Genomic DNA, 21,405 nt, shown 5'->3' on the forward strand with positions numbered 1-21,405 from the left:
GCTCTGAAATAGCAGCAGATCTGCATGCAACCAGACAGCCCTTCGGAATTAACCTAGCCTGCCTCTTCCTTCTTCCCAAATATGTAGGTCCCCCGAGCATCCGGGCGATGAAGAACATAACAGCGGTCGCGGGTAGGGACACTTTCATCAACTGCAGGGTGATCGGGTACCCCTATTACTCCATCAAGTGGTACAAGGACTCCTTGCTGCTGCCCGATAACCACCGCCAAGTGGTCTTTGAGAATGGCACTCTTAAGTTGATGGACGTCCAGAAAGGCATGGATGAAGGAGAGTACCTGTGCAGCGTGCTGATCCAGCCCCAGCTCTCCATCAGCCAGAGCGTCCACGTCACGGTGAAAGGTGAGCTCGCCCTGGAGCAGATGCACAGGCCATTGGGTCGCATTGGGGACGTCTCTGCCATTGCACAGGGAACTCGATGGCCCTGCTGTGCGAACGCTGCGCTGCTGGGAGCCGGGGTCCCAGTGCCACAGCCCTCGGGAGCCAGCCCAGCTCCCGCCCGAGCAGCTCCCTGGCCCTGGCTGCGTGCCCGCAGCTGCCCCGAGCCACACTGTATCCATTTCCCGCTACAAGCGGCGCAGCAAGGCTTTGCGGTGTAAACACAGCGTAGTAAAACACCTAACCTTTGCTCGGATCACCTTCACCCGTGTTTTTCTCTGTGCATTAGCTTTGAGAAAATAACACTCTTCGGTCTTCCGAGCGCACAGAACATCTTAAAAGCTTCTCGGGGCCATCAATTATTCAGCCCCATTGAGGGAGCTATCAGTCCTAATGAATTGAGCCGGATGCATTCCCTCCCAGTGCCTCGCCGAGATTGCGCTGCGAGCGTGCGGCGCTCCCGGATCTGCGCTCCTCAGACTTGTCGGGTCGTCCCTGCCCAGCCCCGGCTCAGTGTTTGCAGTAAATCATTTAGACAAACGCGGCGGCGCTGGGGACGGAGCTGGCCAATTGTCTTTCTCTGGCTTACTCAGCAGGGTATTTACGGGCTGGATGTTGCTCTGATCCCCCTCCCTCCCCTCCCATCCACCATTTTCTTATTAGGAATCAGGTTAGCAAGAGAGCTGATTATGGATGCTACCACTTGATTAGCTAAGACCTTTCTCTGAGGCTTTACGAAAGGATGAGCAGGCTGCAGATAACCTCAGGGTGATGTCGGGAGGACATTCCTCCCCCCAGGTGTGCAGGGCAGGGCACTGCCGCCCTGCTTCCCTTGCCTTACACATAGTCCCCATCCCTCTGGGAGCCTCAGGGCTCAAAAAGAGGCCAGAGGCAAGGAAACACTGGTCTCCTCCTGGGATGGACGGGACAGGCAGGGCTGGCATGGAGAGAGCATCTGTAGGGATGCCTGTGCGTGGAGTTCAGCTACAGGGTTCGCTTTTTGTCTGTCAGGGACTTAAGTAATGGAATTTGCTTGTTGTCTGTTGCTGGGAGGTTCCATCGGAGAGTGCAGGATGCTGAAGTTCAACCAAAGCAACCCTTAGCAAACTCTTCCAGATGTGTATTTGGCGCTGTGATGAGTGGCCGGTGCCAGGCTGAGCGGGTGGCAGCGTGGCACAGGCTGGCGGCACACTGCTCTGCCACGGCCTGACGTCTTCATTCCCCCGGCGGCGCGGCTGACAGACATTTACACCCGGCTCCACTTGCTAGATTCTTTATTTGCTCGGGCCATCAGATAAAAGGCCTGTGGAAAAGAATTGCAAAAGCTCTACAAGACGGTCAGAGCCAGCTTGGCGGAGCAGAGTGAATAAATATAACTGTGCAGAGCGGGGAGCGCGTGCTGGCGCGGAGCACCGTAAAGCTTTTATTGCCACAAGTGCCTGCCGACCACATTAAGTGCCACCAGTGAGTTATGCAGGTCTTTCCGAGCACGCGCTAGTAAAAGCTTTGTGGCCTCCTCCAGGAGCGGGGAGCTGCGGGCAGCCCACAGCCCTGCTCGCCGGGCATTGCCCCAGCGAAACTCCTGCCTGGGGACGCTGTGCCCCTGCTCCAAACCTCGCTGCTCCTCAGGGCCGCTGTGGCTGCCCAGGGATGCTGCGGGAGGAGCACCAGGCCTGAGCCAGGGTGCCCTGGCAGCTCGGTATTCCCAGACGTCTTTGACTGGGATGTGTGATTGATGCTGTCCTGGGGCTCTCGCACAGCTCCACTCAGGTGGTGGTGGCACAACTTGGGGAGTGTGGAGCTGACACCAGCTACACCTGCTCTGTGACCGATATGGAGAAAGGAGAATGGCAGGAGGAAACTGATGGAGGAGGAGAGGCGAGTTGCAAGCTCTGAGCAGGGAGAGCTCTTCTGTCCCTTTCCCGGCAGCTGGGAAGCGGCCGGTGGGGTGTGATTGGCGAGGTGCGGATCCACACGCCCATCCCTGCTCCGCAATAGACTGCAGTGCATTCCCAATTAATTATTCATTAATTATGGAAAGCAGGCAGCGCAGGCTCCATGGCTCTGGCAGCTCCAGCCACGTCGCCAGAGCCAGTGAAGGGGCAGCCCAGCCGTGCCCCACTGCCTGCCTGGCAGCCTGGGAGGTGGCAAGCAGCCCCCCGCTTGCCCACTGCTCCACAGGGTCGGGCAGCAGCACAGGGAGCCGGCACACAGATCTTTGCACTGCGTTGGGCCAAGGATGGGGTGGGAGCCCAGGGATGAGCGTGGTGGTGCGGGGAGCTGGTCCTGCGCCTGCACCAGAGGGCAGCTGATTTCTGCCGAGGGGACAATTGGCAGCCCACTAATTTAATTACGGAGACTGCGGAAAGAGGATCTCGTCTACCAGGTGCTGAGCCTTGTTAAGCTAATTGTCTCTCTCTCTCTGCTTTCTTCCCCCTCCCACATTGCCAGAGATGCTGCGGTTGCCTAATTAAGTTATCAGAAAGATAATGGTTGGTTCTGAATCCAGTGCCTTTAAGAAAAGCATCCATCTAATAATTGCTTTTCTGTGAGCAGATAAATGGTGAGGCGGGATTTCGGCTGGCACTTGCAGGGGAGGTGGCCGGGGCTTTCCTCAGAGCAGGGCACAGTCTGTTCAGGAGGTTGGTGGTTCTCTGTCCCGCTCGTAGCGCGGTGGCTGTGCCTGATGGGAGGCACTTTCCTGCTGTTCTCTGCTTGGCAGCACCTTCCACTCTGCATGATGGAAATAAAAGCCTACCTTAGTTTCTGGGCTGCTCCTCCTCCTAGGGCAGCTTCTCCTCCAAGCCCCGTCACAGCCCATCCCCACTGCAGGAAGGCTTTCCCCAGATGGGCTTTCCAGTATTCTCTGTCTCTCCCCTCAACAGTCCCTCCGCTGATCCAGCCCTTCGAGTTCCCTCCAGCCTCCATTGGACAGCTCCTCTACATCCCCTGCGTGGTCTCCTCCGGGGACATGCCCATCCACATCACCTGGAGGAAGGATGGGCACGTCATCCTCTCTGGCTCCGGTGTCACCATCGAGAGCAAGGAGTTCATGAGCTCCCTGCAGATCTCCAGCGTCTCCCTCAAGCACAACGGCAACTACACCTGCATTGCCAGCAACGACGCTGCCACCGTCAGCCGCGAGCGCCAGCTCATCGTGCGGGGTGAGCGGGGAGGGTGGCCAGCGAGGGAGAGCTAGCATGAGGGGAGCAGAGAGAAGTCAGGAGACTGGAGGGAGATAACTCTCTCCCCCAGATATGGGAGCAGTACAAGAGCAGGCAGGGAGGACGAGGAGCTGAGCCAGGGCACCCACGTGCCCGCGGGAAGCAAGGACTTGTGTTTTGGCTCCGGTGACCATCTTTTCTCTCCCATTCCTCAGTGCCTCCTCGTTTTGTGGTCCAGCCCAACAACCAAGATGGCATTTACGGGAAAGCCGGGGTGCTGAATTGCTCTGTTGATGGGTACCCCCCTCCAAAAGTCATGTGGAAACACGCAAAAGGTAGGAGTGAGATCTGGCAGCACGTGGGGACCTGCGGGTGGGAGCGGCAGGGAGTCTCCTTTGGGCATGGTGCAGCTCCGCCTTGACTGAGTTCTGTGTCTCTGCATCTCCTCCCAGGAAGTGGCAACCCCCAGCAGTACCACCCCATCCCGCTCACAGGCCGCATCCAGATCCTGCCCAACAGCTCCCTGCTCATCCGCCACGTCTTGGAGGAGGACATCGGCTACTACCTCTGCCAGGCCAGCAACGGGGTGGGCACAGACATCAGCAAGTCCATGTTTCTCACCGTGAAGAGTAAGTAGCTGGGGTCACGCCGCACTGGGCGGCGGAGGGCCAGGACCTGCTCTGGCATGGCCGTGGGTGTGGCTGGGGGAGCAGAGGTGGGCACGTGCCCTGTGTGCCAGTGCAGGTGGCTGTGGCCGCAGGTGTGCGCTTGCCAGCACGACGTGCGCCGGCCCGGCTCTGCCCATCCCCACCATCGATGTGCGGGGCATGGGGAGGGCATCGATTCCTCTCCTCCGGGGACCCGCTTTCCTTTTGCTATTAAACACGCCTTGTCCGTAATAAAAGCGAGCAATCAATCTACATCATACGGGAGGAGAGGAAAGAGCTGGGCTGATTTGACAGGGCTGGGCTGGGAAGTGTTGTTAGACACCGTGTTTGAACTGCGCTGGTTATTGGATTCCTCTCCCGTTGCTATCAGCAGAATGCATAATCTCCAGCTCCTCTTCAGTTATTTGAACTGTTGCTGCCATGAACGTTCAGACGTCAAAGAGGAGGTGATGGAGCGGGGACTGGCAGCTCCCACGTGTCCCCGGAGTGGGGCTGGGCTCGGCAGGGCTGAACTCTACCCTGCCCGTGCCAGAGGACGAGGCAAGGAGCATGTTGGCCGCTCACCTCCTGCCAGAGGCGATGGAGGGGGCAGGCGGGGGCCGTGTGTGCCACCACCACTGTGCCCTGGTGAGGGTCTCACCCCTGAGGAATTGCCCAGGATGAGATAGAGTGACTGTGGCTCAGGCAGCCCCCTCACTCCCTCCCCTCCCTGGCCAAGCCCTGCCTTTCCTGGCATCATCAGCAGTTTCTCTTGGGGCTTCTCCCCTCCCCACCCAGCCTCTGCCTTGCTGGGTTTCTGCTCCCCTCCCTGTCAGCTGTTTAATTTATCCCGCCGACTGATGAATCCAAACGAGCGACTTCAAACAAGGCACTTCAATAAGGCGCAGGTACAAAGTCGAGGCGATTAATCCCGAGTGAGCGTGCGGGAGCCTCGGAGCCTGAACTGTTGCCTTGTCCCCGCTCTCTGCTGTAATTGCATCCCAGGACAGGTTGCTTGCTGACTTGAATAGCACATAACCTTATTATGCATGTGCCTTTACATTTCCCGGAGACCTCCAGCCTTTGAAAAGGTTCGGCTGAATAGGGAGAGGAAGCGCCACAGCCAATTAAGCGTTATGTGGGGCTCTTTGTCTCATTTTTGGATTGTTGTTTGTTTAGTGAAATGTCAGGCCAATTAAAGGCAGATCAGCGCCGGCTCTCCTTGAAAGCCAGGCCACTGCGGACGAAGTTAAACGAAAGTTAATCAGAGCCCAAACAAAGCAGCTGGTGGTCAGCAGGGGAGGGAGGGGGAGCAGCCGTGGCAGGCAGCCTGCATCCACCCTTCCCTCATACCAGCACGGTGGCGGGCACAGACGGCTGGGGAACGCCTCAGATGGCGCCTGACGTGTCTTTTGTCAGGTGCTGGGCTGGGAAAAGCCACCCAGCTTTGCTCTTACCCCTGTGGGAACGTAACCCTTGAGGCTGTGACTTCCCCACCCCTGGCTGCCCACACCAGGCAGCTCCACTCAGCCTCAGGCACAAGTGTGGATCTGGATACAGGCAGCAACTTGCAGCCTTCCCACGGCACCTGGTCCTTCCCCGCTTTGGAGACAAGCTCAGTAGCATGGTTTGGCACATGGCTGCGTGTGGGACAGAGAGGGTCACGTCCTGGTGGGTCCTGTGGGCTGTGCCACCTAAGGGTCGTGCCCGGGGGCTGGGAGAGGGGCAGCCGCCTGCGTGTGGTGGGTCGGGTGCATGGGGAAGTTGGCTGCCGTACGGCGAGAGCATAACTGATTGCTTCCATGCAATTGGAATTAATCTCATGCTTCAGGTGGAACTCAGCTAATCAGTGTAGAAAGGAAGCTGAAATGGGTGCAATCAAATTAACATCACAGAGCTGACTCCAAACAAGAAAGAGGGGGGCGAGGGAGGCAGGCGCAGCCCTTGTCACCGTTCTCATTCAGTTGTCAGCGAGGCCGGCGCAGGATGGCAGCATGCCGGGGCTGTCGGCTGCCTTTGTAGCCAGGCTTATCTCTGCCCAGCAAGCGGGACCAGCCTCGTGTCAGGGCCCTGTTAACAAGGCCCGTGGCTATGGGGGGAGTGCGGCAGCGGCGCTGGCAGGGGCAGCTGGGCACAGGCAGGACAGCTGGGTGCAGAATGCACCAGAGGCAGGCTCTCCTCAAGGGAAGCCTGTCTGCACCCTGGCCCACACCATGACAGGCAAGAACCAGTGCTCCTGATGTCTCTGCGCCCTGGGATCAGGGCATGGTCTGGCCAGGAGCAGCCCCCAGCAGCCTTCAGAGACTCTCCCTCCACATGCAGCGTTGCTGCTCCAGGGCAGGTGGCAGGTACCGGTGTGCAAGAGGTGCTGTCTCTGTGCCCTGGCTCATGCCAGCTGCACGGTTGCTTGGGGTTTTCATTCGGTTTGTTTTGCTGCTCTGGACTGTGTGCTCCTCTCCTGGGGCCCCGGCAATTGAGAGCAGTTGATATGTTTACATCCAAGGAGCTGCTTTTAATCAAACATCAATAAGTGCATTTCAGAGAAGCAGAGCCTGAAACGGAGCTCCTCTCCCGGGGCTGCTGCTCACCGGGAAAGGGGCTGATGCCTCCACAGCTGCCACAGCCCTGCGAGGCTCTCCTGCCCCATTGGCCACACACACCCTCTGTGCCACACCAGCCTTCAGCCCGGGCTGAATGCAGGCAAGGGCTGCCGTTGTGCCAAAACCGTGTGCCAGGCCCCTCACCTGTCTCTGAGCGCCTGTACTCTGGGCTGTGCCCACTCAGAGCCAGAGCAGCGGTCAGCCTCAGGTGTGCCCTGCCAGCGCTGCTCTTCGCTGTCCCCACGCTCACCTCGGGGCAGGATTGGCACAGGACATTGCGGACGGGTGCCAGGGTGGGCGCCTGCCCTGCAGCCCACAAACACCGGCAGCTCAGGAGGAAAGGTTTCCTTAGCTGTTAATTGAATTACATTGCCACGGAAAGCCGAGGAGTCGTAGCTCATTAGAGCCTCTTGTGTGCCGTTACAACAGTGTGTGTTGCCTTTGCGGATTGTCATTATCATACATTACTGCGGGACTCGGCGCTGCTGTTTGTTTATGCATTACATTTTTTTCTGCTTCCCCAGGCTGCCCTCGCCCCCCCGACCCCCTCCACCTCCAACCCATGGAGTGGGGACACTGCGGGGAAGGAGCCAGGAGCCCTCCCTGGCAGCCAGGAGAAGCGCTTGGGCAGCAGCTGCTGTGGTGCGTGGGGATGGGCAGGAGCAGCCCCAGCCTGGCAGCAGCCGAGGGGCTGTGCTGGCCCTCCTCAGCGCCCCACGCACCCGCAGCAGAGGCTGAACCTCCGTGCCAGGGCTGCGAGAGGGACTCGCTGTGCCAAGGGCTGGCTCTGAGCATGCCACAGCCACACAGGGTGGTGAGCATGGCACGGGGCCTCCCCACCAACCTCCTTCATGGATTGGGGTGCCCACTGCAAGCCAAAATGCCCATCTCTGGCATCTGCAGTGCGAAGGCGGCCTTGCTGATAGGAAATGGCACTCTATATTCTGCCCAGGTTTATACGAGTGAATTATGCAAATCTGTGATGGAAAACATTCTTCCTCTCATCCTCAGGAGTGTAAAACCTTAGTCAATAATTCATACCCACACGTCTCAGACTGGAGGCTTTCTCTTCATTATAGTGTGCGCTTGGTTATTTGTCTTTCACGTTTTATTGTCTACCCCGGTGTAATGCTATGCATTATAAAATTTATCTGCTTCATTATTTTATGATCCCGAGCTGGATAACGCAGCGAGACGATCCCACTTCGGGCTGCACGGCCTCTCACTGAGACCTGCGCCCTCTCTTCCCTGGGGCCGCCGTGGCGGGGCCGGGCAGCCGCAGGTGGCGCAGCCATCCCCCGGGCACACGGGTGGGTGACCTGCCTGCCTCCCTCCCCGCAGTCCCAGCCATGATCACCTCCCACCCCAACACCACCATCGCCATCAAGGGGCAGACCAAGGAGCTGAACTGCACGGCACGGGGCGAGCGGCCCATCATCATCCGCTGGGAGAAGGGGGACACCGTCATCGACCCCGACCGCAACATGCGCTACGCCATCACCACCAAGGACAACGGCGACGAGGTCATCTCCACGCTGAAGGTGAGCGGCCTGGGAGACGGGCTGTGGGGCGATGGAGGGGGCAGGGGGTGCCCTGGGAGGGTGTTGGTGGTCCGTGGATGGGTGTCACCAAGGCTGGCAAAGCTCAGTTGGGCAGGGAGGGATGTTAGAAAACCAGTCTGCAGGCAGCGGCGCCGTGTGCTGGCTGTATCTGCCCCAGCCTGGCACACTGCAGCGCAGCCAGGCAAAGCACGTGGCCAGCTCCTGGCCTTTTGTGAGCAGCCTGAGAGTTACAGCTACCCTGGGCTTCCAATTGGAATTACACCAGTGAAAAAAACAGCCACTGCCTCTTGCTGTGACAAGCCCCTGGGTTCTGCACTGGAGCTCAGCTGCCTGTACAACAGCCTCCTGTTGTGATGGTGTTTCACAGCAGCACCAGGGACCTCTCAGGCAACAAATGTTCTCTCTGTGGATCAGAGCCGGGGTGGGGGTTGGAGGGTGACTTGCCTCCGCAGACACAGCTCCCAGCAGGAGCCGGTGGTGGGGCAGCTCAGGCTGAAACGGTGTCTCTTCTGCCCCTGAAACATGAGTAGCTGAAGCCCGCCGACCGCGGGGACTCAGTCTTCTTCTCCTGTCACGCCATCAACTCCTACGGCGAGGACAGAGGCCTGATCCAGCTCACCGTCCAAGGTACTCGCTCCCCTGCGCACGAGCCCCGCAGCGCGGAGCCTCACCTCTCCCTGCTCCCGGGGGGCTTCTCTCCCCATTGTCCCCAACCTGCCCGCGTGTCCCCAAGAGCCCCCCGACCCGCCGGAGCTGGAGATCCGCGAGGTGAAAGCCCGGAGCATGAATTTGCGGTGGACGCAGCGGTTCGACGGCAACAGCATCATCACCGGGTTCGACATCGAGTACAAGAACAAGTCAGGTAGGTGATGGTGACCTCTCCCTTCCCTTCCTTGTGCCAGCGCAACCCACGGTGGGGTGGAGGCTGCGCTGTGGCCGTGGTGTTGGGGGTCTGGGTGGCACGGGCAGGCGCAGAGCTGCCCCACTAGCACCTCCGAGGGAACCTCTGCGTCCCGGTTCATTTGGTGAAGGGAGAGCAGCGCTAACGAAATGGGTTAATGTCTGTTGGAAGGGAATATTCAAAAAGAGCATTTGCAAAAAGCCAAAGCCAGGCTGCACAGCACCTCACCTGCCCAAGCGTGGCCCCTCGGTACTGCACAGCCCAGGACACGGGGCGAGCGCTGACCCTGCTCCGCTGCCTTTCCAGATTCCTGGGATTTTAAGCAATCTACACGCAACATCTCCCCGACCATTAACCAGGCCAACATCGTGGACCTGCACCCGGCCTCCGTGTACAGCATCCGCATGTACTCCTTCAACAAGATCGGGCGCAGCGAGCCCAGCAAGGAGCTCACCATCAGCACCGAGGAAGCAGGTACCGCTCCTGGCTGGGGCCAGCGTGCAGCGGCACCACGGGTCGTGCGGGGCCTGGAGCCCTCAGTGGAGCTGGCTGTGGCAGAGCCCTCCTTAACTGAGTCTGGTCCTGAGAAGAAGATCCTTTCCCTGATGCTTCCCAACGTGCTCTTTCGGGTCCGTTCCTCCACAGCTCCCGATGGGCCCCCCATGGATGTCACATTGCAGCCCATGACGTCCCAGAGCATCCAGGTCACCTGGAAGGTGAGTGAGGCCGTGGCGGCGCGCCGGCTTTCCCTGGCCATGGGGACTTGGGAAGCACCAAACTCCATCTCGAGCCTCTGTAGCAGCATCTTGTCCTGGGCCTGGCCTTTGGTCAACAGTACAGAGTGGTCCGAGAGAGCTTCCTGGGCAAAACAAGAGGATGAAGGCTGGACGTGCAGCTCAGCTGCATCCACGGGGCCCCTCTTAATCATGTTTGATAACAAACTCATCATCTCATTGGACGTCCGTGGGGGGCCACGGCAGAGAGAGGGCATAAACATGTTCCAGCCAAGGCGCCGGGTTGCAGAGGGTTTGAGCACAGATCAATACGACTTAGAATGGGATTTATTTTTCCAAAGGTGCATAATGAAAAATAGAATTGATTATAAAGTTAGGACTTGGGAATGTACCGGTGAGTCAATAAATTGAGGGGTCCAGCTTCTCCCCCTTCCCCTTAAGCGCCGAGAAACAGATTAATGGAAAATAAGATTCACTTGAAAGATAAGTCACTTCATTTTAAGAGTATTTCAGTAAGATGGATCGCCCTGGCTTTGTAACATAAATTTGCAATCAAGCCTATTGATTTCTTAATGCTTCAGAGAAATATTGTTAAGATTGATCTCAGCTAGGCCTCGTGTGTTGTTAAGGCTCTCAGACCTGAGGTTTTCTTCCTCGGTTTTCCTCCCTTTTGAGCTACTGGGTTGGGGAATGTGTGCCCAGACAGCAGCTTCCTCTCCAGAGGTCTCCAAGGACCCTGTTCTCCCCATCAGTGCGCACACCCAAGTGCTGCTGTGAGGGGAGAAACCCAAAGCCTTGAGAAAAGCCCCCGGGGCAGTGCAGCCCTGCGTGTGACAGCGCTCTGTCTCACACCACTCGTCCCTCAGGCCCCGAAGAAGGAGCTGCAGAACGGTGTGATCCGTGGCTACCAGATCGGGTACCGGGAGAACAGCCCGGGCAGCAACGGCCAGTACAGCATCGTGGAGATGAAAGCCACAGGAGACAGTGAGGTCTACACGCTGGACAACCTGAAGAAGTTTGCGCAGTATGGCGTGGTGGTGCAGGCCTTCAACCGTGCCGGCACCGGGCCCTCGTCCAGCGAGATCAACGCCACCACGCTGGAGGACGGTAAGGTGGGGCTGGGCAGCTCCCCTGCTCCCCTCAGGGACCCCCAGCACGTCCTGGCATGGCTGCTGCCCCCCTCCAGTGTTTGGCTCCCGGCTGCCTACGCACGCTCACAGCCACCCTGGGGAGGAGCCGGTGTGCAGGAGGGTGCCAGGACACCCGTGGCACTGGCTTTCTGCCACGACTGGAAGGGTGTCAGGGTGGATTCGGACGTTGCCAAACTGCTGGGGATGTCCCCATCTGGTAGCGATCGCTGCCGTGGCCTCAGTTGTTTTACAAACAATGAGGGAAAAAAGTTTTGCAGTGCGTTTGCTCAGCAGTTTTTCATACTTAATTAAGGCCCTCGTTTGCCTGTCAAGCCATGATCGTTTCCTGGCTGCATTAGCACTCCTCCTGGGGTATTCAAGGGCCCCTGTTTTAGCAATAGCATCTTTTCCATAATTATATTACCTTCATTCTGTTCAAACGGACTGTCTGCATTAGTTTATTATCCTCTGTCCCTAATTACATGGTGCTTATATTTTTGCACCTAAGTAATATGAAACAATAATAATTTTCAGAGAGGATCATTACGGTGATGTATCACCACTTAAACGCTCATAAAAATTAGAGTTACTTCTTCAGGGGCGGTGGGATCCCGTTGCCTCACACCCAGCCAGCTCTCCCCTTGCCGGCAGGCGTAGCGTGGCCAGGCTGCACCGGCCTTGGTGGCCCAGGAGGAGCGAAGCTGCTGTGTTTTGCCAGCCCTAGTGCCTGGGCAGGACGAGCGGCTGGGGGAGAGCGGGCAGCAGCACAGAGGGGTCTCACGCAGGTGCAGTTGGGGCGGCTGACCCATGGGACGTGGCTCCCTGGCACTTGGCGGCTGCGTGCCACCTCTCCACCCTCCCACTGATTGTCCTCCCTCTCCTCAACCTCAGTCCCCAGCCAGCCCCCCGAGAACGTGCGGGCCATCTCCATCACGTCGGACGTGGCAGTGATCTCCTGGTCGGAGCCCCCGCGCAGCACCCTCAACGGGGTGCTGAAGGGATACCGCGTCATCTTCTGGTCCCTCTACATGGACGGAGGTGAGTGCCGGCGGCGAGCGGGCGGCGCGGGGTCGCGGGCCGGGGGCGGCGCGGGGCTGAGGGGTCTCGTCTGCCCGCAGAGTGGGGCGAGATGCAGAACATCACGACCACGCGGGAGCGAGTGGAGCTGCGGGGCATGGAGAAGTTCACCAACTACAGCGTGCAGGTGCTGGCGTACACGCAGGCGGGCGACGGCGTGCGCAGCAGCGTGCTCTACATCCAGACCAAGGAGGACAGTGAGTGGCGGGGCCCCGCGGGGACGGGGGCGTGTGGGCGTGCTCTCCTCCCACTCCAGTCGATAAACCACAGTGCTAATTAGAAGGAAGATGATGAAGTGTTTAGTAGGAGCTGTTTGCAGTGACTAAGGCGAGGCCTGGAAGGGCTTTTCCTTTCGTCTTGTTTCCTCCCTGCTCAGTTTCCCAAAGCCAGGACAGCTCACTGTGTACCCAGAGCCGTGTCTGGCTGTGAGGTGAAGAAGGCACCTGGGCTGCCCCGCTGCCTGTACATACTCCTTGACTCCTGCTCCACAGGAGCAGAGCCTGAGCCAGCCCCCTGTGCAGCCCCAGCCCCCTCGGGTCTCGCTGCCATCGCTCAGGGTCACAGCGTGCCGGGAGCGTAGGCTGGTGCCGCGGCACACTGTGTTGCTGCACTGGTGAGGGAAGGGCTGGAGTAGCTGTGGGGATGCAGAGGAACCCCTCCTCCCTGTGTACAGCCACAGGCAGGTCTTTTCCCTCTCCCTTTTTTTTTCTTTTCTTTAAGTGGGGATATTTAAATATTTACACCCTTTCCTGCCCTACTTTAATGCCATTAAGTCGGTAGCAGAGCGTTCCCCGGGCCCCTGTGCTGGCAGCGCTGCCTGCCCGTCCTGGGAAGTGCCAGCTGCCGGGAGGCACAGCTGGGCAGGGTAAGGCTGCAGACAGATTAAAGGCACGGCCATTACAAGCCCATCGCGGCTTCTAAACCAGAGCCTGGGCTGCAATAACCCTTCCTGCCTCTGGCTCAGCGGCCTTCATGGAGAGGTATCCCACAGGTGACAGCAGGGTGACTGCCCACCTGCAGACCTGTCCCTGCCTGGTGCTGCCGTGGAAGCCCTGATCCTTTGAAGTCAGCAGAGTGTATAGTGTCTGGAGAAAACTGTCACCAGCAGCAGGACTGAACACTGTTCATAAAACAAGGCTTGGTAGCCTTTCTAGAAAGAGAGAACTGCGTACTTTACCCATGACAAACAGGACTCTCTGCTGCCATGGCACTGGGCACGGGCCGCCCTGGTGCTGCCACGTTCTCCCTCCTTCAGTTCCAGGTCCCCCAGCAGGCATCAAGGCTGTCCCATCCTCCGCCAGCAGCGTGGTGGTGTCCTGGCTGCCGCCGGCCAAGCCCAACGGCATCATTCGGAAATACACCATCTTCTGCTCCAGCCCTGGCTCCGGCCAGCCGGTAAGGGGTGGGAGGGCAGCCAAAGTCCCTTGGGCCAGCATCCGTGGGTACCCTGCATCAGGGCACAGTGCCCTCGTGAGCCCGTTCCCCTCCTGCGGCATCCACCCTGCTCAGCGCTCGCCCCAGAGCGGGAAATGTGCCAGCAGCCAACCGAAAATGAAATAGAAATTGAACCCGGCCCCATCTCTCCTTCCTGAGGGAGAGGTTGATGGGAGGTCTGCAGACTGGTGCTTATCAAAAGCTCCTTCTCAAACTCATTTCACTATCTGAGCCGCTGGTTTCCAGGGCAACATAATCTTTTCATCAAAGCAACTGGTAAAACCACTGGGATCTGATATTGTTTTCTTGGCATCTTGTCAAAACTGTTATTTGGGTAAAAGAAATTCTGTATACCATGCAGCGTTCTCATAGGTGTCTGCTTGTGGGGCACACTGGCATCTGTGGGGCCCTGCAAGGGTGCCCACAGGGACAGGGAAGGTGCAGATACCCGCCCGCAGCCACGTGTTCGCACGCCTCAGCCCCACATCCATCCCCCAGGAGCCCAAGCTGAGGATGATGAGGGTCTCGCAGAGGTTGCACCTTCTCTTACCTCTCTCCCCCAGGCCCCCAGCGAGTACGAGACCAGCCCTGACCAGCTGTTCTACCGCATCGCCCACCTGACCCGCGGGCAGCAGTACATGCTCTGGGTGGCCGCCGTCACCTCGGCCGGCCGCGGCAACATCAGCGAGAAGGTCACCATCGAGCCTGCCGGGAAAGGTGCGGCGGGGCCCGGCTCCCTGCGGCTGCTTCGGCTGCTCCCCGTCAGCCTGCAGTGACTCGTGCCCGGGGCAGAGGATGGGTGGCACGGGGAGGGTCTCAGCTCCGTCCCCGCCAGGCTGACCTCTTCTCCTTGCCCCCAAGCCCCAGCCAAGATCATCTCCTTTGGAGGCACCGTCACCACGCCGTGGATGAAGGACGTGAGGCTGCCGTGCAACTCCGTGGGGGAGCCGGTCCCCGCCATCAAGTGGACCAAGGACAGGTACAGAGGGGGCTGCCCACGAGCCGGGGGCTGGTAGCAGCTGCATCCTGCGAGGCTGACGCGTCCCCTCCTGTGCCGGCAGCGAGGACTCCGCCATCCCAGTGACAGTGGACGGCCACCGCCTGCTGCAGGCCAATGGCACGCTGGTGCTGCGCTCGGTGAAAGCCGAGGACTCGGGCTACTACACCTGCACCGCCACCAACACCTGGGGCTTCGACACCATCATCATCAACCTGCTGGTGCAAGGTGAGGGGCAGCGGGGGGTGGCTCTTGCTGGGCCGGGGCTGAGGGGGGAGGTGTCTTGTTGACATTTCCCCTTTCTTTGGGGGACACAGTTTGGGACTCTCTCAGCTGTGAGGCACTCACAGGCTTTTCCCTCCTCACTAGTGCCCCCAGACCAGCCCCGCCTGACCGTCTCCAAGACCTCGGCATCATCCATCACGCTGGCCTGGATTCCTGGGGACAACGGGGGCAGCTCCATCCGAGGTGGGTGCCGATGCTCATGGGCTGTGAGTTCAGGCACGCTCCTGCATGCTGAGCACCTGCTTTTGTCTGTGTGCCTCAGCCTCCTCCTCTCCAAAACACCTCAGAAACGCTTTAGAACGCTTCTGAGCTTGTAAGAGGACTGCCAGTCTTAATGAAGGCTCTCAAGAGGTGTTTTGGGCAAGAGACAGTGATGGAGGTAGCCAGAGACAGGCAGGTCGTTAATTGCTCGGGTGCCGGTGGCCAGGGCCAGCCGCAGCGGCTGCTCTGTGTCTCCCGGCATTGGTGTGACTCTGAACCCAACACGGGGGGATTTGTGCCCCTTCCTGGCAGGCCAGGCCTTCGGGGTGCTCCAGGAGCATCCCTGCCTTCCCCAGCCTCCTTTCTGCTCTGATTCACCTCATGAATCAGACGTGGAAACAGCTGCACGCAGAGGGGGGAGCGGGGAAGGAGACCTCGCTTACAATTAATTAAAAGCATGGAAGTAATTACAAGCAAATCTCCCCAGCCAGCAGCCTCTCACTCCAGCGGACTCTGTTGATAAATTTGGGTATAATTGGATTAGGAATATTAAAAACATGCTGCAGGTACAAAACAAATAACTAGTGGCAGGCACCAGGGTGCCAGGCACTGTGGGTGGCACGGGGGCACCGGGCCTGGCTGCGGCACGGCCGGGGGAGCGCGCCTGGCTCACACACCGAGGCAGGAATCCTGCTCTGCCCTCTGGTTTGCGTTGGAGAATCGGCAAAGTAAGCTGCAACAACAGCCAAATCCACATGGGAGCCGTGGAAGCTTGGCCCTGTGTAGAGCCCTGCCTTTTGTCCCCCAGGCTTCGTCCTGCAGTACTCGGTGGACAACAGCGAGGAGTGGAAGGACGTGTTCATCAGCTCCTCCGAGCGCTCCTTCAAGCTGGAGAGCCTCAAGTGCGGCACGTGGTACAAGGTGAAGCTGGCGGCCAAGAACAGCGTGGGGGCCGGCCGCATCAGCGAGATCATCGAGGCCAAGACCCACGGCAGAGGTGAGCCTGCCCCGAGGGGCCCCTCGGCCGCGGCCCCCTGCAGCCGCCCCGCTGACGGCTCCTCTCCCGCAGAGCCCTCCTTCAGCAAGGACCAGCACCTCTTCACACACATCAACTCCACGCACGCCCGGCTGAACCTGCAGGGCTGGAGCAGCGGGGGCTGCCCCATCACGGCCATCGTGCTGGAGTACCGGCCCAAAGGCAACTGGGTGTGGCAGAGCCTGCGCACCAACAGCTCCGCAGAGGTGTTCCTGACGGAGCTGCGCGAGGCCACGTGGTACGAGCTGCGCATGAAGGCCTGCAACAGCGCCGGCTGCGGCAACGAGACCGCCCAGTTCGCCACGCTGGACTACGACGGCAGTGAGTGGGGGGCTGCGGGGCGGGTGCCGCGGCGTGGGGGGCCCGGGAGCGCTGACACCCCATCCTCTGCCCCAGGCACCATCCCCCCGATCAAGTCGGCCCAAGGGGAGGGGGACGACGTGAAGAAGCTCTTCACCATCGCGTGCCCCGTGATCTTGGCCACGCTGGGAGTGGCCCTGCTCTTCATCATCCGTAAGAAGAGGAAGGAGAAGCGGCTGAAGAGGCTTCGAGGTGAGATGGGATTTGGAGGCACGGTGCCCGGGACGGCACTGCAGTCCTGTGCTTCCCCACACTAGCTTGTTATGCCCTGAACAGCCCTCAAAACAATTCTTCCTTCTTGTTTGTGTGTTTTCCGCACAGATGCCAAGAGTTTGGCTGAAATGCTGATCAGGTGAGTCTCGGAGCTCCAAGTGGCTGCGGAGGGTGGAGTGGGGCAGTCCTGAGTGCTTTTAAGCCAGGGTTCAGCACTGACTTGGTTTCAGACCTCCTCGGGTTCTGACCTGCGAGGGCTGTGCCAGCCTCTCTCTAGCACAGAGCCATGGGGAGCTGGCCTAGGGGAGAGCTGCTTAGCTGGAGAGCTGAGCACGGGGCTGTCTCGGGTAATGGCCGGGTCTGCGTCCCCTCTCACCTCACAGCAAGAATAACCGCAGCTTCGACACGCCGGTGAAGGGCCCCCCGCAAGGGCCCCGACTGCACATCGACATCCCGCGGGTGCAGCTCCTCATCGAGGACAAGGAAGGCATCAAACAGCTGGGTAAGCACTGCACTACCCTGGCCTGGGGGCACAGGCATCCCGGGGCTGTGCTGAGCATGGCCAGAGAGGTCTGAGCTCCTGCTGCTGCTTCGCTCAGGGGATGACAAGGCCACGATCCCGGTGACCGACACAGAGTTCAGCCAGGCGGTGAACCCGCAGAGCTTCTGCACGGGCGTCTCACTGCATCACCCGGCTCTGATCCAAAACACGGGGCCCCTCATCGACATGTCGGACATCCGCCCCGGCACTAGTAAGTGGCTGCTGGTGGGTTTGCTGGGCGCTCACAGACGTGGGCTCGGGGCAGTTGTGTCTGAGCCGGGTGCTGCTGGCCGCCCCTCAAGTGCCCCACTGAGACTGCCTTTGTTCCTTAGATCCCGTGTCCAGAAAGAGCGTGAAGTCCGCACACAGCACCCGCAACCGGTACTCGAGCCAGTGGACCCTCACCAAGTGCCAGGCGTCCACCCCTGCGCGGACCCTGACGTCGGACTGGAGGACAGTGGGCTCCCAGCACGGCATCACCGTCACCGAGAGCGACAGCTACAGTGCCAGCCTCTCTCAGGACACAGGTACTCGGGGGCGTCCTGGCTAACGGGTGTTTTTGGGGTGCACAACTAGGGGACAGAGCCTCCACCGCCTCCCTGGGCAGCCTGGAACAACCTTTCCAGGTTTTTTCCTAACCTCCAATGTAAACCTCCCCTGGAACAACCTGAGGCAATTTCCACTTGCCCTAAAGATGATGAAGAGCACAGTAAATTGGCGAGCTGCGGTGGTGGCGGTGGGCTCAGCTCAGGGCTCTTGGGCTCTGATGTCTGATGAGGTGGCACAGGAGTGTGTGTGAGCTGCTGGCTCCTGGGCCCCTCAGCAGCTCTGGGGTGGCTCCGGGGTTATTGCCCAGCTCTGGGGACAGCCTGGCCACACCACAAGGAGAATGATGTGGGAAACAGCATTTCTAGTAGAGGTAAAGCAGCGGGTGTGTGATGTGTCCTCTCCTCCCCAGACAAGGGGCGGAACAGCATGGTGTCGACGGAGAGTGCCTCGTCCACCTACGAGGAGCTGGCCCGCGCCTACGAGCACGCCAAGCTGGAGGAGCAGCTGCAGCACGCCAAGTTCGAGATCACCGAGTGCTTCATCTCCGACAGCTCCTCGGACCAGATGACCACCGGCACCACCGACAACGCCGACAGCATGACCTCCATGAGCACCCCATCCGAGCCTGGCATCTGCCGCTTCACAGCCTCCCCCCCGAAGCCGCAGGACAGCGAGCGGGGCAAGAGCGTGGCCGTGCCCATCCCGCACCGCGCCAGCAAGAGTAAGTGCATGCCTGCTCTGCCTCCCTCTTCTCTGGTTGTGCCGTGCTCCTGCAGTGTTACACGGTACAGCACCCGATCAGATGTGCTGCATTTCAGTGGGACATTGCCCAGGCAACAGGAGTTTCAGGTACAATTAGGGAATCGCTGAATGGTGGGGGTTGGAAGGGACCTTTAGAGATCATCCAGTCCAACCCCTTGCCAAAGCAGGTCCCACCTAGACCAGGTCACACAGGAACGTGTCCAGGTGGGTTTTGAAGACCTCCAGAGAAGGAGCCTCCACACCCTCCCTGGGCAGCCCGTGCCAGGGCTCCCTCAGCCCCACAGCAAAGAAGTTTCTCCTCATGGAAAGGACAGGGAGAGCAGGAGCAGGCAGCCCAGGCGGGCAGCCTCCCATCCCCCTTCTGCTACCCCAGACACACAGAGACAGCTGAGGCTGTTATTAACAGCTGCTTTAGTTACCGAAAGGAAACTTCCAGAGAAGGTTCTGGTCCTGGCTGAGGTGGACGCTCCGGCTCGAGGTGCTCTGCACATGACACGGCACAGGGCAGGGCAGCTCACAGCATGGTGATGTGGCAGGTTTTAGACATCCCGCTCACCCCCATCCAGGATGGGGACCAGGAGGGGTGACTCCAGCCCCTGAGCCGCCTCCCCTTCCCCCTGCAGGCGACTACTGCAACCTCCCGCTCTACGTCAAGTCGGACGCCTTCTTCCGCAAGCCGGACGCCCACGAGCCGTGCCCGGTGGTGCCGCCGCGGGAAGCCTCCATCCGCAACCTCGCCCGGGCCTACCACACGCAAGCCCGGCACATGACGCTGGAGCCCGGCAGCAAGACCCTGGGGCTGCCCCCGCCGGCCTCCGCCGCAACCACCTTACCTCAAAGGACTCTCCCCATGCCCGGCACGACGAGCGCCGCGGCCGCCCCCGCCGCAGGCGCCGCCCCCGCAGCCCCCACCGCCGAGCCCCCGCCGCCGCCTGCCGCCGCCGCCGCCGAGGCGCGGGTGCCCCCGCACTCCAAGGTGGGAGGCTCCAGGGACTCGCTCCTAGAGATGAGCACGTCGGGCGTAGGCAGGCCTCAGAAGCAGGGCGCCGGAGCCTACTCCAAGTCGTACACGCTGGTGTAGGGCAGCCCGCGGGGCCGCCCGCCACGGACGCTGCTCCTTTCGACCCCCACCCCCCGCCGTTTATATTTAATTAACAAACTTGTACATAACGGACTCTTTTGTATAAATGAAGCTATTTTCTTCTTCTCCGAACAGAAAAAGAAACCAGGGCACAAAGGATTTGATGTTACAGATTTAAAGATATAATATATATGTGAACATATATATCTATTTCACATCGTTTTGGAAGGGGCACAGAGCAGAGACTCGGCGACCTTTTTCTTTTTCTCCTCCCCCCCTGATCTTGTCGGTGGTTTTAAAAAGGAACGTCTCCAAGACATTGCATGCTATTTTACTGTTCTGAAAACAGCAGGAGTTGCTTCAATTTGCAGATGCTTACGTGTTAATACCTTTTTCTATGAAAAAAAACCCAGCGCTGTGTGCAATAAAGGTTATGTTTATAGGCGGGTGTTTGTGAAGTGAGCAGGAGGGAGAGGGGCGGCCCATGCCCGTGCCACGGCAGCCCGGGGGCACGTGGGCACCGAGCACCCCCCGCTGCCAACCTGTAGAGCCCTGGGGAAGGAGGAGCGGAGGGTGTTGGAGCAGGGGATGGTACTGCCGAGGGTGTGCCCAGGCTGTGCCACGGACTCCCAGCTCCTAATAAACCCCAGCACAGGATGGTGACCCCCAAATCCAGCTCAGCTGGACAGTTCATGCTGTACAGCCCATGGCACAGTGTGGTGCCAGCGTGGAGCAGCTCTGGGATCACCCACTGGCAACTCACCACGAGATGCACAACGGTACCGCCTGGAACGTGAGGGGAAGCCCAGCACCGCGCGTCACGGTGAGTGAACGTCCTGGTACAGCACTCGCAGCACTTACACATGAACACCACAGCAATATCACATGAGTACCACAGCATCAGCAGTGAAAAAGCAACGTAGCAACACTCACCTACAGGGGAAAAACACACAGAGAGAAATACAGCTGGGGTGGCTGTAAAGTGATATGTACAGGGGTTGGAAACAGAAGCATCCAAGGAGGCTCTCCCATTGAGTCACGAGAAGGAGCCTCCACACCCTCCCTGGGCAGCCTGGGCCAGGGCTCCCTCACTGAAACAGTCAAATAGTTTTTCCTTATGTTTAAATAGAACTTTCTGTGTTCCAGCTTCTTTCCATCACCCCTTGTCCTGTCACTGGATACAACAGAAAAGAGGGATGCCCCAACCTCCTGGCACCCACCATTTAGATAATTGTAACTATTACTGAGCTCCCCCCTCAGTCTCCTCCAGAGTAAACAGCCCCAGGTCCCACAGCCTTTCCTCACAAGGAAGATGCTCCAGTCCCCTGATCATCTTGGTGGCCCTGCACTGGCCTCTCTGCAGCAGTTCCCTGTCCCTCTGGAGCTGGGGAGCCCAGCAGTACTTTCACTTCCATATTACCCGTATTTCAAAGCTGGTATTTCCCTCTCCAAAACCCCACTGACAATGACCCAACCACCCCGTCCCTCGTCGCTTGCCACTGCCTCACCTGCACACAGACGGGAACTTGGAGCAAGGACGCCAGGTTTGGTGAGTGGAAATAAGGCCAGTGGACCAGAACAGCACCAGGAGAGAACAACCAGCTACAAGGACAGCAAAGGAAGAGAGAAACCAAGCAGAATTCGGCATGCTCACCATGTGCTGCCCGATGTTCAGCCCCCGCTGATCAGCTGCATCTGATGTCAGCAGGTACCCAATGGCCCCAGCATCATGGTC

General features: G+C 59.3%; 1 protein-coding gene across 1 annotated transcript in view; it reads left to right on the forward strand.

The window, feature by feature from the left end:
- DSCAML1 (DS cell adhesion molecule like 1) overlaps positions 1–19,720 on the forward strand; it is an 88,231-nt gene extending 68,511 nt beyond the window's left edge. The window contains exons 8-33 of the mRNA XM_062014028.1: positions 88–360; positions 3,282–3,560; positions 3,776–3,895; positions 4,013–4,189; positions 8,149–8,348; positions 8,900–8,996; positions 9,103–9,231; positions 9,577–9,744; positions 9,916–9,986; positions 10,871–11,111; positions 12,026–12,172; positions 12,253–12,408; positions 13,467–13,606; positions 14,209–14,362; positions 14,507–14,624; positions 14,707–14,870; positions 15,012–15,110; positions 15,937–16,125; positions 16,198–16,485; positions 16,561–16,716; positions 16,846–16,876; positions 17,121–17,239; positions 17,337–17,489; positions 17,611–17,805; positions 18,237–18,548; positions 19,213–19,720. Coding sequence (XP_061870012.1) covers positions 88–360; positions 3,282–3,560; positions 3,776–3,895; positions 4,013–4,189; positions 8,149–8,348; positions 8,900–8,996; positions 9,103–9,231; positions 9,577–9,744; positions 9,916–9,986; positions 10,871–11,111; positions 12,026–12,172; positions 12,253–12,408; positions 13,467–13,606; positions 14,209–14,362; positions 14,507–14,624; positions 14,707–14,870; positions 15,012–15,110; positions 15,937–16,125; positions 16,198–16,485; positions 16,561–16,716; positions 16,846–16,876; positions 17,121–17,239; positions 17,337–17,489; positions 17,611–17,805; positions 18,237–18,548; positions 19,213–19,670 — 4,634 coding nt within the window. The 3' untranslated portion in view covers positions 19,671–19,720. The remainder of the gene's footprint in view (positions 1–87; positions 361–3,281; positions 3,561–3,775; positions 3,896–4,012; positions 4,190–8,148; positions 8,349–8,899; positions 8,997–9,102; positions 9,232–9,576; positions 9,745–9,915; positions 9,987–10,870; positions 11,112–12,025; positions 12,173–12,252; positions 12,409–13,466; positions 13,607–14,208; positions 14,363–14,506; positions 14,625–14,706; positions 14,871–15,011; positions 15,111–15,936; positions 16,126–16,197; positions 16,486–16,560; positions 16,717–16,845; positions 16,877–17,120; positions 17,240–17,336; positions 17,490–17,610; positions 17,806–18,236; positions 18,549–19,212) is intronic.
- Positions 19,721–21,405: the final 1,685 nt, after the last annotated feature.

The sequence above is a fragment of the Colius striatus genome, chromosome 23 (genome assembly GCF_028858725.1).
Source record: "Colius striatus isolate bColStr4 chromosome 23, bColStr4.1.hap1, whole genome shotgun sequence".
Classification (NCBI taxonomy): domain Eukaryota; kingdom Metazoa; phylum Chordata; class Aves; order Coliiformes; family Coliidae; genus Colius; species Colius striatus.